Source organism: Solenopsis invicta, chromosome 4 (genome assembly GCF_016802725.1).
Source record: "Solenopsis invicta isolate M01_SB chromosome 4, UNIL_Sinv_3.0, whole genome shotgun sequence".
NCBI classification, from domain to species: Eukaryota; Metazoa; Arthropoda; class Insecta; order Hymenoptera; family Formicidae; genus Solenopsis; species Solenopsis invicta.
In genome coordinates this window covers 10,713,494-10,730,820 of record NC_052667.1, presented here as the reverse complement: position 1 = coordinate 10,730,820, position 17,327 = coordinate 10,713,494, and the positions used below count along the sequence as shown (strand labels likewise).

Sequence of the window (17,327 nt, the reverse complement as noted above, 5' to 3'; positions counted from 1 at the left end):
AAGAGAAATACCTCTGTGAGCCGGTACCGTGCGTTTGTGTGTAGTTAAATAATTTATTTTTTTAAAGAGAACAATAGATGTCTTGACTTTGTATATTGAGTCCTCTTCAGTACAATAGAGATTCTTGATTAACGGAATGTCCAAAATATATGATAAACTGTAAAAATTTTAACGGTGTTATTATCAGAACATTCTGTACAAACTTAATTGAGTAGATTACGACGTCGTATTAAGGGGTTGGAAAAACACTGTACAAACCAGAATATTTTAGGAATTTTTTAAAAGAAAACTATACACGTAAATGAAATTTGTTTTTTTTTTTTTTTTATACGAAAATACATGTTTTAATATGTATGTGGAAAAAATGACTTGAGGCCTATTTGCGTCAGCTCTGAAATGCACAAAAATGATATCGAATTATTTTTTTCGAATTATTAATCATTGATGAAATATAATTAACATATAATTCTTTCTCGTATTGTAATTAGAGCGTTATAAATTAGAATGAGAATATAAAACTTACATGCTCAAAAACAACTGAAAGTGATATGTAATGCGAGAAACTCAAAATGCTTTTGAACAAAGAACCATTAAATTAAATAACAAAATATATCACAAGACAATAATTTACAAGAGAAGGAAACATCAAGATTTGTTACACAGAATTGCTTATATGCTAACTTATGCTAAAATAATGAGATCGCTTTAAAACACTTGTAAAAATTGGCCTCAACTATTCTTTTCTCCTTTGACAGTCAATAAATAGTCGTAAAAAGCACATAAAACAATTCATGCAGGAATTCAAACGGGCAACTGTTGAAAGGAGTGAAAAATATGCTTTTGCATATAAAATACAAAGATAATCCTACTTGCGGCCTACTTTTACGAATTTGGTAAATACGAGACAAGTCACATTTTTATAATAAAACACATAACGAAATGACGAAAAACAAAATTTCATTGTTAACATGTCATCTTTTTTACCTATTAATTCTAATTTTTTTCGAAATACTACCATCATCAACGCGGAGTTCTCGTCCAACTACTCAGGAGCTTTAAATTGTAAATATACAATTTATTAATACAATATTTTTTTAAGTGAATGTTGCTTACGAAACTAGTTTTGGCTGTTCTAAACTTCTCTCAATTGCAAAGTAGAATTTAAATATTTTATGTATTTAAGTCAAATACATAAATACTTGAATTGAAGAAATTTAGTCAAGTAACAACTTTTCTCAGTGTACGAATTAGTCATGAATTTACACAATCTTATAATAGAGTTTTATGTTGAACAAGTTATGATCAACTGTATAAAAAAAGTGAGGCAAGACGGAGTAGTTTAAGTTTGATGATGAATAAAAGTTAGGTTTTTATAATTATCTTTGCTGCTTAAATACTCTTTGAACATAAATCTTTTAATTTAATTATTGTTAATTAAAATCTTTAGAGATTTGACAACTGTACGGTTTATAACTAATTCCCCATTGATTTCAAATCTTTAGTTAAAAACTCAAACGTCATTTTAATCAAAATACTTGCGGCTATTGTTAGAACTAAAATTATCATGAAAACTTAATTTTATATATTTTTTCAAAGTTCAAAAGAAACGAAAACAAATTGAACTTTTTTTTTGAAATATTGACCATACTTATTTATTGAATGAAATAAAAATTTTAATTAGATTAATTAAATGTTTATATGAAATTGATGATTTTTTCACGATGAAATATTTATATTTACAGGAAAGAGTACAAGCTAAAGATCCACCGTCTCATTACTTGGCAAAATTACGAACTTACTTGGATCCTACAGCATCACGAAGCCATCGAGTATGTTGTTTTCATTTTTTTATATATTGTTTATATATTTTTCTTGAGTATTAAACATATTTAGATTATTTATTTATTTGGTTACATTTTATTTTATATATTGATTGATTTTATATATTGATTTTATATATTGATAATTAATTTAAATACACTTATATGATACTCCACATGTTATATGTTATTGGTAACAGGGTTGGGTAGTTAATTAATTCGTAATGATTACACTTCCAAATAATAACATAATGGTCCACTGGACCTCCTGCACAAAATCAGTCTCCATTTGCCAGCTTTTTGATATTTTGTTGCAAAAACTTTATTGGACATTTCTTGAGGTTTGTTCTTTATCATTCAATAATTTTTTTTAAATTAGAATTTAACATAATGAAAAAAATTTTAATAGAAAAAACTACAAAATTTGACTTTTTTACAAAAGTATTCATAAAATTTTTAATTTTTAAGATAATTCAACAAAAATTTAGGGGTATATTTTCAAGATAGTATACTTCAGTTAAATTTAACATAATGAACAAATTCAAATAAAAAAATTACAAAATTTGACTTTTACAAAAATATTCATAAAATTTTTAATTTTTGAGATAATTCAACAAAAATTTAGGAGTATATTCTCAAGAGAGTATACTTTCAGATAAAAATTAGTTCCATAGAAGGTTCTTCGATTTTGAATGGTCTGTGTATCCTTAAAGTTAGAAAAAGGACACGTGGGGTCTTTTGGACCTCGAGTGACCATTACGGGTTAATATTTTTTTAAACTAAATTAAGTAAAATTAACATTAAATGAAAGGTTCTGAAGACGTAAATCCAAACAAAAAAGAAATGAGAGCCAACATTGGATGTTTGTGTATAATTTGAATGTGTATTAACAATCAATTATTAACAATTACAATAGACGTTTTGATGCGCAATTTGAATCATCTTTAGTATAATTTTATGGAAATATTGTTAGCTAGCAGTTAGCCTTGATCTACATTGCGGTCAATTGTAATTGTTAATAATTGATTGTCAATACGTATTCTAATTACACATGAACATCCAGTGTTGGCTTTTATAGTATTTTTTCTTTCATTTAAATTAAGTTAATAATGGTTTATAAAATGAACTTTAATGAATTTTAATTACGTTACATGAACAATAGCTAATTCAATTAAAAGTTGTGTTAATTAAATTAAGTAAAATTAAAAGTTGATTTTGATAAGATTTTATATACATATATACAAAATATAAAATATATATATGTTTTTATTTTAAAAAATATATACAAGGTGTCCCAGAAAACGAACTGTTATGGTAATATGTCAAAAAGTAAAAGTTCTTATCATATGAACATGATAATGAATTGATTTTAACAGCTGATCCAACGGCTATTACAACATCTTGTTATTGAATTGATATTCTATTGAAAACGTTAATTATACATATGTACAAATATGTTTGCTATAGTCATAATTTCTTAATATAAATGTCACTTTGTATTTATATAACAACCACATTATCAAGAGGTACCCTTGTGGTACATACCTTGTTATGTCACCATGCCTGAGCGCGCAAAATGTCAGCTTTGTGATTCGTAAACTTTAATCGCGAATAATTTGAAAACCATTATACCCTCGACATTTTTGTATTAGGATTTTTTTCTTAAACTTTTCCAAATAATCCGTTCTTAAAAGGGGATGCGATTTTTCTGGGACACCCTGTATACATACACATACATGGTGTCCCCGTATAAGTGGCCATCCTTTTTTATCTCATAAACTAATAGAAATAGATATCCAATAAAAATAACATCCAATTATATGGTTTAAACTGAACTCTATTGTGAGTACAGTGATCACTTAAGGAGTTTGTTCACCTTTATGAAAATGTTACGAATTGCATAAAAATTCAATATTCTTTGCAACATAACATTCACACTTAAAATTTTGCGGAATTTGTCTATGTAGTTTGTGAAAAATTCCAAGTTAAAAATTGTGATTTTTACGTGCATTCTTATGAGTAAGAGTAAGATATATAGCGATTATTTCATTATAACTATGTAAATAATGCTACCATTTGAATACAAGTTTTTTATTGTAAACTACATGTATCAACAAATAGTTGGTAAAAACACGATTAACATTCATTGCACGATTTTTGTGTGACAATAATAAATCAAGAAACTGTTGCTATTCTTTATCAAAAGTGTTTGATTTTGATGAGATGTGACAACCTCGCTTTGTTTTATCTAATACGTGCGATTTTCAATCAACTGTCATCATATTTAACCTATTCTATATCTGTTTATCTATCTGTGTTTGTCTTTCCCCTCTCCCTTCTCTCTCTCTCTCTCTCTCTCTCTCTCTCTCTCTCTCTCGATTTCTTTTATATTTAATATTTTTTTTTTCCTTTAGGTATTGACATTATTACATGACATATGTCAATCAAATTTTCGGGTAGCAGCAACTATGTTATGATGTAATGACCAACTGTTCAGAAATGGCGATGTTGTTATATCTCACCATCATTTTATATTTTAAATTACAAGTGATATATTACACAATCATACAAATTGTTATTGTTAAGCCTTTTAATAAAAAAATAAATAAATTATGATATACTTTAAAAATCAAGTATTTTTGATAAAATATGTTATTATTATAAACTTAATTTCGATATTAGGTTAGTAGTATGGTTCTTTCTATCTCATTCTTTTCTATGCTAAAATAGAGAAGTAGTTTTTTTTACATCATGCCCTTTGCGAAAGATGAACAAACTCCTTAAAAAAATTATCTATGTTAAAGAACGTAGAGACCTGCATAACTTTTGCATTGTTAAGTGAATATTTTTATACTATAAAAATTGTAGCGCCCGCGTTATGTCTAGTGAGTACAATGATGTACAATATATAAAAATTATTTTACAAATTATACGCGTTATCTCTGTTTAAAGTTTTGTGGGCGCGGCGAATACTACCTTTTCAATTTCGGCCCTGCAATGTGGCTAACTTTCGACTCTCGTTTTATAATCAAATGCCAACGGGCAACATGTTACATGTCAATTCATGGTGGAAATATAAAAGTGTATTTGTTCTCGAGACTAATTTTTGTCCGGTTTTTTCAATTTCCAAACGCTCAAAGTGACAACACATAATGATCAGTAATCATGTCTACAATGTCTAAAGAAACGGTAACGAAGTAATTTTAATGGTTGCTTTTAGAATTCAAGAATTATACGAGGTATCATAGTATTTCATCACTCCAAACGTATCTTATGACCTTTAAGATTTTTCTCTGTTAAATTAGAATATTATAATTTTTAAAAATTAGATTAAGAATAACAAACCAATTACATACGTATCATCAAATAAATTTAATATTTTATTTGTAAATTAAGTTCATGTAAAACAACAAATAAGTATTGTTCTTTATGTTTGTTTTTTTATATAGAAAAATTTTTAACATAGCAAAAAGTTAAGGTTTATATGTTTTAAAAACAATTAAAATTAAAATTTTTTTTATAAACTTATCTAAACTAATTGTAAAATAAAACTTTTTAATTAGTTGCTGTCTAACCCTGATTATTAATAATGTTCATACAGTTTAGCACATATTCTGTTATTAATATTGCTATTTGCACGTTGATTAATGACATGTAGGGTTACATATGTAACAAAAATATTGATGCAGAATGCTACCATGCGATTTTAATTGTTTATTTATTTATAAATTGCAATTTTTTATTTTTCATTTTTTTTTAAATTATTATACTTTACAATTATTGTACATACATTACATACATATTCATCCATAAGGGGTTTATTATCAAACGGATACTAATGATTATACAGTCGTATCGTTTCCTTATGTTCTTCCAGAAAAGAAAAATGGTCGGAGAATCTACGTCGACCCAAGTATTACGTGATTTGGAAATATCCTTACGCACAAATCATATCGAGTAAGTGTAAATCTAATAATTATTTAATCATAAGTTACACAAAAATAGATCTTTTTTGAACTTGAATAAATAAAATGTTTTCCGATAAATTTTTCGGTCGCTGCTGAAAACGAATCCGGCAGCGAAATTAGCTTGCCAGATTAGGTTTCTGAAAAAATTAAAGTTAAATGAGCCAAAATTAGCATTTTGGTACATATTTATTATTCTTTTACTGCTAAAATAATTTTTATTTTATTTTATTTATGTCACTTTAAAGCCTACAATTTTTATTCTTATACCGTTTATGTATCCAAAGAATAATATCCTACTATATTTATACAAAAAAAATATAAAAATTTTTTGTTAAGAACAATTTGTAAAATTTTCTAAATAAAAAGTAAAAAATTATTGTTTTATACTTTAAATATTTCTTTTTCCACTTTTACTATTAATGTTAAAAGTAAATAAAAAAGTAAATAAAAAATATGTTATAAATAGGTAATATATAATATATAATATAAAATTTCCTAAAAATCAAAATGTCCAAAGGTTTATTTTTAAATAGGTCATCAAAATATTAATCAGAACCTAAAACTTTGGCCTTATATGTTCTTATGTATCTAGAAAAAATACATTTACACAACGAACAGTTGAAGATGAGTTTTCCGTTTTCTGAAAAAAATGTAACTTTTTTGAACTTATTTGGTTTCTAAGAAATTCTTTAAATTACATAATCGATCCAATTACAATATATTAACCATCATTTTCATAAATAACTAATAGGATTCAGTGTACAAGCTTATTTGTGATATTGAAAATTTTTTAAAATCTTTTTGAACTGAATAGCATAATGTTGCAGATGGGTGAGAGAGTTCTTAAACGAAGAAAACCAAGGCTTGGACGCATTAATAGATTATCTCAGCTTCAGACTATTGATGATGCGGCATGAGCAACGACTTTTGGAATCCCACACGAATTCCGAGGAAAAATTACAAACTGGTAAGAGGGTTTAGAAAATAAAAAAAAAGAAAAGAGCTAATTTACTTTGATTTGTTAGATAATTGTAATAAATTAAATACTTATCAATTTGTCAATTAATAATAAAAATTTCTTATATTAAACTGTAAAGTACACAGAAAATTTTTTTTTATTGTTAGAATTTGTCTTTAAAATTATGATAATCGTGAAACAATACGAACTTTAATGAATTTTTTTATAATATTAATAAAAGAACTTCATTTATTTTGGGCTATCTGTGTTCAGTCATCAATCATATATAATTTTGTATTAAAGATAATAACATTAGAGAAAAAATAGGTTTAGATCTTCAAACGCCGAAAGTATTTCTGACCTTCTAATAATGTCATTTTATTCATTCGATGACTCATCATCAGAGCTGTCCAATACGACAAATATTACGTTTTGCTCCAATATAGAAATGGTATCGTATTTTATTAACATGCTTGGACTGTATTAGAGCTTTAAGAAACAGTGGACATATACAGCGTCCCGTTTTAACTTTTGCATCGAAATATCTCGTAAAGTATAAAAGATACGGAAAAATGTTTTAAACAAAAATTGTAGGGTTTAGAGGGGAACATAAGAAGGTACCATATGGGTTGACCTTGGGTGGCGCCGTCAAGGTCAAATCAAGGTCACATCAATTAATTTATTAAATATTTATTAAATAAAACATCTTATTTTTGAGTCCAGATCTAATAACTGGTGCCAAGAGCTTTCTAAAACACCATAAGTAAGTTACCTTTTATTAGGAACTTTCCGAGTTATAAGGCTTGAAGTTACAATATTTAAAAAATACTACGCGGAGGTTACCCAGCAGTATTTACATCTCTTTTGTGTTCAGAGACAGATTGAAGAATGATCCAGTCTATGAAGGCAAGATCATTGATCGATCTTGCCTTAGCTGATCCGATCACCGCCCGATCTTGCTTTCATTGGTTGGATCATTCTTCAGTCTGTCTTTAAACACAAAAGAAGAGTAAATCCCGCTGAATAACCTTCGCGTGATACATTTTGGGTAATGCGATAGTATTGTAACTTATAAATCTTATAATTCAAAAAGTACTTAATAAAAAGTAACTTATAGTATTTTGCAAAGCTCTTAACATTAGCTATTAAATTTTGGAATAAAAAGTAGTGCTTTATTTTAAAAAATTGATGTGACTTTGATCTGACCTTGGCGGTACAATCCAAGGTAATTAAACCAATGTATCTTCTTATGTTCCCTTCAAACCCTACAACTTTCGTGTGAAACATTTTTCCATATATTTTATACTTCACGAGATATTTTGAAATAAAAATCAAAATGGAATACTCTGTATACAGTGTGTCACAAAATATTCGTTCATGCTCTCGTGGGTTGATAGAGCAAGTAAAACTGAGAAGAAAAGTCCTTTATCATTTTTCAAAATTCGTAATAGTTACTGAAATAAAAATTAATATAGTCGGCACACGAGCACATACTTTCCCTACCCACCGCACGCGGGGACCGCTCGTCGGTTGTCAAACCATTGGCAGCCGCGGCAGGTGGTGCGGTGAGAAGGGTAAGACAGCCATTGCTGCTTCTCTCTTCTCACCGCGCCGCCTGCCGCGGCTACTAATGGTTTGGCGACGGATGGGCGGTCCCCGCGTGCGGTGGGTAGAGAATGTATGTGCTCATTTGCCGACTATATTAATTTTTATTTTGGTAACTATTGCGAATTTTGAAAAATGGTAAAAGACTTCTCAGTTTTATTTGCTCTTTCAACCTACGAAAGCATGAACGAATATTTTGTGACACACTATAAAAATACAGTATATCCAATATTTCTAAAGGAGGGAACCTTCTTAGGAACGTTAAAAAAAGTATTTTTTTGAGATTTTTATAATAAAAATAAAAATGTTTATCTTCAAAACTTTTAGGTTACTTTTGTTATTATTTTAAAAAAAATATTAACAAATTTTTGTTTCAAAATAATGATTTTTAGATGTAATATTATTATCAATAGTTAGTCATTACCAAATATATGATCTTTGTGTACATTCTAACGAACCCAATTATTGCTTAAAACAAAAAAAATCGAAGAGATTTTTAGTTTTTATGAAATTTTGTCCTATATGAACTTAAAAAAATTATAAAAAGTATAAAAATACAAATTTTGTGGGACTGAAAAAAAACGATTTTCATGAAAATTGTTTACATTTTACATAACGGCTGTAGTTCACGAAGTATTGAGAGAGAACGCTTGAATCATCTATCGGTTGATCAAAATCCGTTCGATTTTCATAAATATTGGTATTCAATTCTTCGGATCTCAGATAAAGAATTAGAAATTAGTCAGATTTCCAAAATTCCAAATGATAGATTCAATATGGCGCATCACAAGTATTTCTTTGATTTTCATGAAATTTAGTATCCGAAGGTTTTTTAGTCGTTAATCATGAATCCGAATTTGTAGAATTTAAAGTAGCAAACCCAATATAACCAAAATACTAATAATTGTCTCAGTTATCTTGTAAATCCGAAAGTTTTTTTTAAGTTGATTGAGAATCCGTTATTGGAACGGTAAATCCAATATGGCAGTCAAAGAACAGATTTTGCAAATAGTCCGGAAAAGAACTTTGAGTCTTGAAGCCCATCTGATTGATTGTGAGGTACGCTCAAATTGAATCTTAGTGCACATGTAGACACACTGGCAGGAATGATATCTCTCGGCGCGCGGCTACTACATACGAAATGCATACGTAAAGGATGAGCAAGAGAGGGTGGGGAGGTAAGATAGGGTATCCTCTGTATCGCGTGGTTTGAATTCAGGAATTAATCGAGCATATGCGTTATCATTAAAAATTACCCACAAGTAAGCGAAGTAGGCAGCTACGTTATTGAGTTAGACCATAATTTATATATTTTTTTTTGCAATTTTCTTATGATTTTATCTCATTTATTCACTTGTGACATTAGTATTAAATTATAGTATATTTTTAAAGTACATCCCATCTTGTCCACGGGGATACCCCAACCGCAGGGCAAGATGGAAAGAAATGCCTTTTTTATTTTTAATAAAGTTTTTATTTAATGATAGTTATATTGAAAGATCGACATTCAAAGAATATTTAAGAAGTAAAAATGATTGGTTGATTATGAAAACTTGGCTTTTATTATCAAATCTTAACTTACAATTAGTCGTGCCCCATTTTCTTCTATACAACAAGGTTCGTTTAAGAAAACCGCTTTTTTTAAATCGTTAAAGAAAACCAGAAAAATTCCGATTTTCTTTCTGAAAAATTGCTGTGTTTATTATGTGACTGCCATGCTATCTAATTTTACAATATTATTAAAATAAGACATTAAAATAAGACTTATAAGCGCGGAAATTAATGTTAAGCTAATTTTTATGTTAATATTTGGAATATTACATTACTTGAGATTTAATAATTATTAATTATTAAACAAACTGTTGTAAGAACGAAAGTAATCCTAACAATTAGTTTAAAGACTAAGTGGTGGCAGCAAAGTTTTGTTGGGATTTGTGAGACTGCCATTGTGTATGAATAAACTTTTTGTGAGTAATCTTACATAAGAAAAATCGGACAAAACACGTTTGAAAAATTCACTCACAGGTCCGTTTGCGTATTTACTCACATATACTCTGTCTAAAGTTAGAATACTATAGTGTTGTGGAAAAGGCGGTTTCTGCGCAGAGTCCGAAATATATTATAAAACACAGCAATTTTTAATTTAGACACCTTGAGTTAATCAAAAATACCTCATATTTGCCTCGTTACATAAATATATTTTTTATACTTACTAGAATTGACAATGATGTAATTTTTTTTGAAAGTGTAACTCTTTAACTTTTAAACGCCGTATTGTAAAGTCCTTAAAAGTTTTTTGGTTGTAAAGATATGATTTTTTTTTAATAAGTGAATTTTTAGACACCCAAAAATACCTTATATTCTTCTTGTTACATAATTATACTTTTTAAAAGGAATGACAGTGCTTTAATTTTTTTTTGAAGTATGACTTTAGCTTTTAAACACTGTATTTTAAAATCCTTAAAAGTTACGAAGATATGATTTTTGAAAGAAAAAATGGGTTTTTAAACAAGTTTTCATTTTTGCTTAACGGTTTTTTCTTTATAACTTTACAGTAAATAAGTTTTCGGCAATGCCGATTGTGTAGTCACATTTTTGAGATTCTAAATTTTTATTTGAAAAAAAATTGTTGAAAAATATTGATTGGAACCAAAGTGATAGCTTTTCAAAGTTGTAAAAAGCCTTCTAGACTGAAAAATGTGTTTACGTATTTTACGGAATTTGTGTGTTTAATTGACTATTTAAAAATAGTCAATAATAATTATACTTTAACACAGCAGGTACTGGCGATATTTCATCGTTAAATAATGGATGCTTGAGACCGTCTCTTCATGAGCTTAAAGACAGTCCTGGAGTCAAAAGAAGATCTCGACACGTGGCACGTCTAAATATGGGTGAAGCGAAGGATGATATTCACGTTTGCATACTGTGCATGCGTGCCATTATGAATAATAAGGTATAATATCAATTTTAATATAACCAGCTATTTAAGATTTAATTTTATATTTGAAAGAAAACGTTCCTCTTTTAGTTATTTTTAGTTATTATTTTAATGTGTTTATATCATTGTAATTAGAAAAACAGAAATAAGTTGTAAATGTAAATTGCTATAATTTTTGTAGAACAAATTTTTATATTTTTAATCTCAATCTTAAGATCTTAATCTTAAATGTTAACATTAAACGTTTATTGGTCATTAAAGGTTAAACTTTTAAATGTCATTTTTACATTAAAGCGCAATTTAAAATATTGCGCGGCGATTGTTTATGACCTTCAAATGGTGGTGAATCCATATTGAAAATATCAGAGTTTGGTGTGCATTTTTTCGAAGCCTGGAAATGACCCTCAAATGGTGCCGACTAGCAACTTGTTGACATTGTTCTGTCCCTTATTAGAGGATCTCCATTCCTCACCAACCTCTTCCTTTTCCAAAAACACAATATAACCTTTTTTTAGATAACTAGAAAAATAGCAATCTTGTTAATGAAAAAAATGACTCTGCTGAAATTCGAACCCGGGTCCTTCATTCTTCTCTCTTAGCACTTAGTATGCTACATTATTACTGCTGTCAGTTTCATATTTGTAAGAAAATAACAAGAACTATAGGGCAAATTATAAATAACTAAAGTTATGAGATCAGTAGTATAGGACTAGGAATAAGAATCAGGGATTTCGAATTCAAATCTAGTAATTAGTTTTGTTAATTTCTCCTAATTCCTACGTACTTGTTATAATATCAATATTTAATTGTGGCCTTACCATCCTATATATCACACAAACTAATCTTGTTGAAAAATATATTGTATTATTGATGCCAAAGCGTATTGTAGTAAATAATTAATTAGTTATTATGGTATTATACTTTATTTAAAAAAAATAGTTATCTTATATAGAAAAATGTAATTGTCAATTTATGTGTATGCAGTCTGTACTGTGTAATGTATAATAGTTAAATCGCTATTTCACTATCAATTAATAGTGCACATAAATTGTTACAGTTATTATATTTTTTTAGTATTTAATATTACTTTAGTACTTATTACTTCGTAAAACTAATAGCAAGTACTTAAATTTCCAAGTTGTCAAATTTGTAATTGTCAAATCTATTTCGTTTTCTTTCAGTGTAATATATTAAAATATCGTTACTTTCTAAAATTAGATTTCTCAAAACAATAATAGTGTGGATCATCAAATACATTTAATATTTTATTTCCAAATTAAGTTTATATGAAGTATTATATAAAAAACAAGCGTATTGTTTTTTATATGGGAATTTATTTTTTTTAACTTTTTATTTTAACATAAATAAATAACTTAAAATAAATGTTAATAAGTTAAAATTTATACAAACAATTAATAAACAGGCTAGTGAGAGTCAGCGCGGATTTTGGAGCGCAATAAACAATTAATGTTCAAATAATTATTTATTCAACATGAATCAATCCATACAACGAACGTTTTGGCTCTCTTTGGAGCTCTCTTCAGCGTAGATTTTTCAAGGAGATAACTGAACTTTCTATCGGCCCATCTGTTATCACAAAAAAGAGGTACAATTATGGGCATGGTTGAAAGAGCGTTTTTATTATCGGACCCAATATTCCATAGAAAGAACTTGGAGCTTATTGTAAATACTCTTTTTATGAATGACTAACCTGCTGGATTTATTTTTGAGACAATCAGTTTTTATTCATTAAATTTTTAATTATTTAGCTTTAAGCACTTTTAACCTTTAAACACACCGATTCCGTAATATGTAAACACATTTTCGGGTCTGGGAGACTTTATCAACTGTGACGAGTTATAACTTTGGTTCTAACTTTTCAACAATCTTTTTTTTCATATAAAAGTTCAGAATCTCAGAAATGTAACTGCATAATCGATATTGCCGAAAAATGACTTATTGTTATGCTATAAAAGAAAAACTATTAAGCAAAACTCAGAAATTGTTCAAAAAGCCACTTTTCTTTAAAAAAATCATATCTCCGCAATAAAAAACTTTTAAGGACTTTCAAATACGGCATTTTAAAGCTAAAGAGTCATACTTTCAAAAAAAAAAAAAAAAAAATATGTGATTATCATTTTTTTTAAAAAGTAGAATTATATAACAAGGAGAATATGAAGTATTTTTGGGTGTCTAAAAATCCACTTTTTAAAAAAAAATCATACCTTTGCAACAAAAAACTTTTAAAGACTTTACAATACGGCGTTTTAAAGCTAAAGAGTCGTACTTAAAAAAAAAATTATGTCACTGCCATTTCTATTAAAAAATATACTTACGTAACAAGAGAAATATGAGGTATTTTTCATAAACTTAAGGTGTCTAAAATTGAAAATTGATGTGTTTTATAATATATTTCGAACTCTACGCAAAAATCCTCTCTTTCACGGCACTATAGTATTTTAACTTTAGACAGAGTAACATACGCGAACGGACCTGTTTGAACGTGTTTTGTCCAGTTTTTTAACATAAGATTACTCATAAAAAAGTTTCATTCACACACTATATGGATTGCATTGACCCTAACAAAACTTTATTGCCGTGCCGTTCGAATTCTAGTTGATCAAAAAAGTTGATCAACCATATCAATCGAAAGAGGAGATTTCAAACTTTTTTTAAGTCCTGGTCCGAACCTGTTATCTCATTTCGTCTTCACACAGCAAACGTTCGAAACTTTAGATGGGGTCTCTCAGATCCATTTATGTGTTTAAGGGTTAAACGATTAAACAATAACACGGATATCGATACAACAAATAATAGATCTCTATGGTTCTTATTGTCATATGTTCCCACAATTTCCGACAAGTTCAAATCCTTCACGAACAAATTTAATGTAAAACTGGCTTTTTTAGTCTTAATAAACTGAGCAGAATTCATTAAGTTATTCATCAAAGTTTAAAAAGATGTTCTCCCAAATAATCTAAAGAAGAATGTATAAGATCATGTGCAAAGACTGCGATGCATGTAGGGCAAACTAGTAGGAGATTAAAAACAAGAGCCACTGAACATTGTAATGATATTAGATGGGATACGAACAGCTATTCGGTCATCACTGAGCACAGACTTAATCACAATCACGACTTTGACTGGGAGAATATTAAAATTTTAAACAACGAACGATTTTTATAGCGACAGACGCTTAACATCTGAAATGTTACACATTCAACTACAAATCAATAGCTTCAATTTACAAAAAGATACCGAATTTTTACATCACGCGTATCTCGCACTATTAAAGAGATTGCATTAGATTTAATGTATTTACTTGTAATCGTGGACTCGCCGCTAATTCAGCTAGGTTTATTAATTATTTTCTTGCCGCCAATTTATCTTTACGCCTGTATATTTAATTTCATTTTTGTTAATCTTTGACATTTTAATTGTTATTTGCTAATTTATTTCTAGTTCGAATTATTTTTGTTTTGTTTGTAATGACTTATTTTTCTCCGTTTGTATTTATGTTTGTATATATTTATTATTGTACACTCTCGACTGTTTGACTCTTCGTTGGCAGTTAGGTAGGATGTTCGAGCGAAGATTTAGTCAGTTACATTTCTGCGTGAGTCAGAGAGCACGCGGCATTATAGAAAGTTTGAATGTATACTGTGACAGGCGGATTTCTTTTCTAATGGACAAATTTATCCAAAGCTTTACTAGTCTTCATCAGTTCTAATGGGTGAGTCATGTAAATAAATCAATTACAATAATGGTCAGCTATCTAAAAACGCGATGGTTGTTTAGAAAAGTGTCAATTTCATCGACACTGTAACGGGCAATGCTTTTACAGCAGATTTGGCAAACCGTTGGTGACTCGATTACTTCCCATAGACTGACTGATGTTGACTAGAATCACAATTTTTTACTCGTAATCTACGCTGAAGAGGGCTCCAAAGAGAGCCGAAACGTTTGTTGTATGGATTGATTCATGTTGAATAAATAATTATTTAAACATTAATTGCTTTTTAAAACCCGCGACTTTCATTAGCCTGTTTGTTTAAATCTTGAGAGTCCTTAAATACATTGATTAAAATTTATGTTTTAAAAATAACCAGTTGAAATTAAAAATTAACTCCTATGTTTGCATCAATTTTTGCAGTATGGATTTAATATGGTTATTCAACACAGAGAAGCTATCAATTGTATCGCACTGAGCTTAATCCATAAAAGTCTGAGGTAAGTCATGTATTATCTATTAATGTCTTTTACTTTTTAAAAAAATCTATCATATCATAAACGTATAAAATGATGTCCTCAATACACTGTAACAACTTGGTTATTCATTTTATATTTAAATTACTTTAACTTTTAGTGGGCGCGCGTGGTACTGATTGTGAGTGTCGGCAGGACAAATTTATTATTTAAGACTTATAATAGACTAAATAATTGTAAAATCATCATAAAAACAAGTAAAATATATTTATAATAAAATACAATATTGAAATTTAAATATAATATTAAAATTTTGTGTCTATTTTTCCTTATGAAATTAATTCGGTTAGACGCAACTAAAAAATTAAAAATAAGGTAATTGTTTAAAAATAAAGACATCCATTTAAATTCAAACGTAGAAAAATAATAATAATGCTGTTACTGAATAATGATGTAAATTGAACTTTTTAAAACTCTTAAAATAAAAACAAATTAATTATAAATAATCAATGTTGTTTTCCTTCATATGTGTATCCAAGTACTTACCGATTTAGAATATTTTTGAGACTTATGAGAAAAAGAGAAAGGTTTGTGTAGGATATCTCTAAAATAGTTTCTATTTATTTTGTCTGGGGTGTTTATCTATAACACAATCTAATATAACTTTAACTTAATTTATTTAAAATTAGCGTTGGAAAAAGAGATATTAAACAGTAATGCGAGGAAAAACAAATGAAACGTAGGGAATGAAGAACATCTCTTGCATTAATAACATTATTTATACAAACAAAATTTTATTTACGTAAGCGGGCGCGCGCGGCACTTAGTGCCGCAAAATGTGTTTTAGTATTTTTAAAGCGGATAAAAGGCTAATTACTTGATAAAAAAAATGTGACAATTATGCTATCTTACAGTTGAGATGTCGAGATGAGGAGTATAGAAGGTCGGTAATAAAAAAAAGGACTGCATTACCAATAATTTTTCAGAACAACAAATTTTGCGGCACTCAGTACCGCGGCGCGCCCGCCTAAGAGTTAAGTTCTTACTCAATTATCTGAAAAGTTCAAGATTCTTCAGTTTTCTCACGTAATATAAGAACTTGATGAAAATTTGAGAATAAGTTTATAATGAATATATAGATCTTGAATTAAAAAAATTTTTTAATCATGTTTTCTTTAAATAATTTTCTAAAATAGCAGAGAAGTATGGTTACTATAGCATGGCCCTACCACTACTCTTATTATCTCCGTTATTGGGTGACGAATTCTTTAAAAGAACAATTGCTTATGAAATTATTCGTTTAGTAATTTATCGTTTTTTAATGTGCTGTTACTAGGGTTGGGAACGTTATCTTAAAATAGTAAAGTGTTACCGTTACTCGTTACTGGTTTTATAGAGTAACGCGTTACCGTTACCGTAACTTCAAAAATGACGATTCGTTACTTTCTCGTTACTTTTTTGTAATAAACTGCTAAAATATTAAATTATTAGATATCTATATTATTTAATAATCAATATTATAGATATGTAATAATAAATATTAAAACTTTAAATTCTTTAAATTATAATTTCATAGAACATAACTTTTTTTATACTTATTAAACTTGTTTAATATCAATCTAATGATCATAATCAATATAAAAAATCAACTTTAAACTAATTTAATGATTAATCATATATTTAAAAACATATTCGAATTATATATACATTACACATTATTTTGATTTTGTAAAATTTATTGCTATTTGATGTGGATAGAAATATTTGTTTAGAATATTTGCATCCAATCAAGACTTTAATGCGCAATCAGCGCGCGATCTACTGAATAT

The 17,327-nt window shown here is 28.1% G+C and overlaps 1 protein-coding gene across 4 annotated transcripts in view; it reads left to right on the top strand.

Annotated features, from left to right (window-relative positions):
* LOC105194010 (formin-like protein) overlaps window positions 1–17,327 on the top strand; it is a 125,651-nt gene that overhangs the window by 73,878 nt on the left and 34,446 nt on the right. For 2 of the 4 annotated variants that reach the window (XM_026138777.2, XM_026138780.2), the window contains exons 3-7: window positions 1,743–1,829; window positions 5,671–5,777; window positions 6,616–6,755; window positions 11,129–11,307; window positions 15,446–15,522. In XM_026138777.2, the coding sequence (XP_025994562.1) occupies window positions 1,743–1,829; window positions 5,671–5,777; window positions 6,616–6,755; window positions 11,129–11,307; window positions 15,446–15,522 (590 nt within the window). Of the gene's footprint in view, window positions 1–370; window positions 1,063–1,742; window positions 1,830–5,670; window positions 5,778–6,615; window positions 6,756–11,128; window positions 11,308–15,445; window positions 15,523–17,327 lie in introns of those variants that run through there. The other 2 variants (XM_039448178.1, XM_026138779.1) reach the window with 2 other exon arrangements.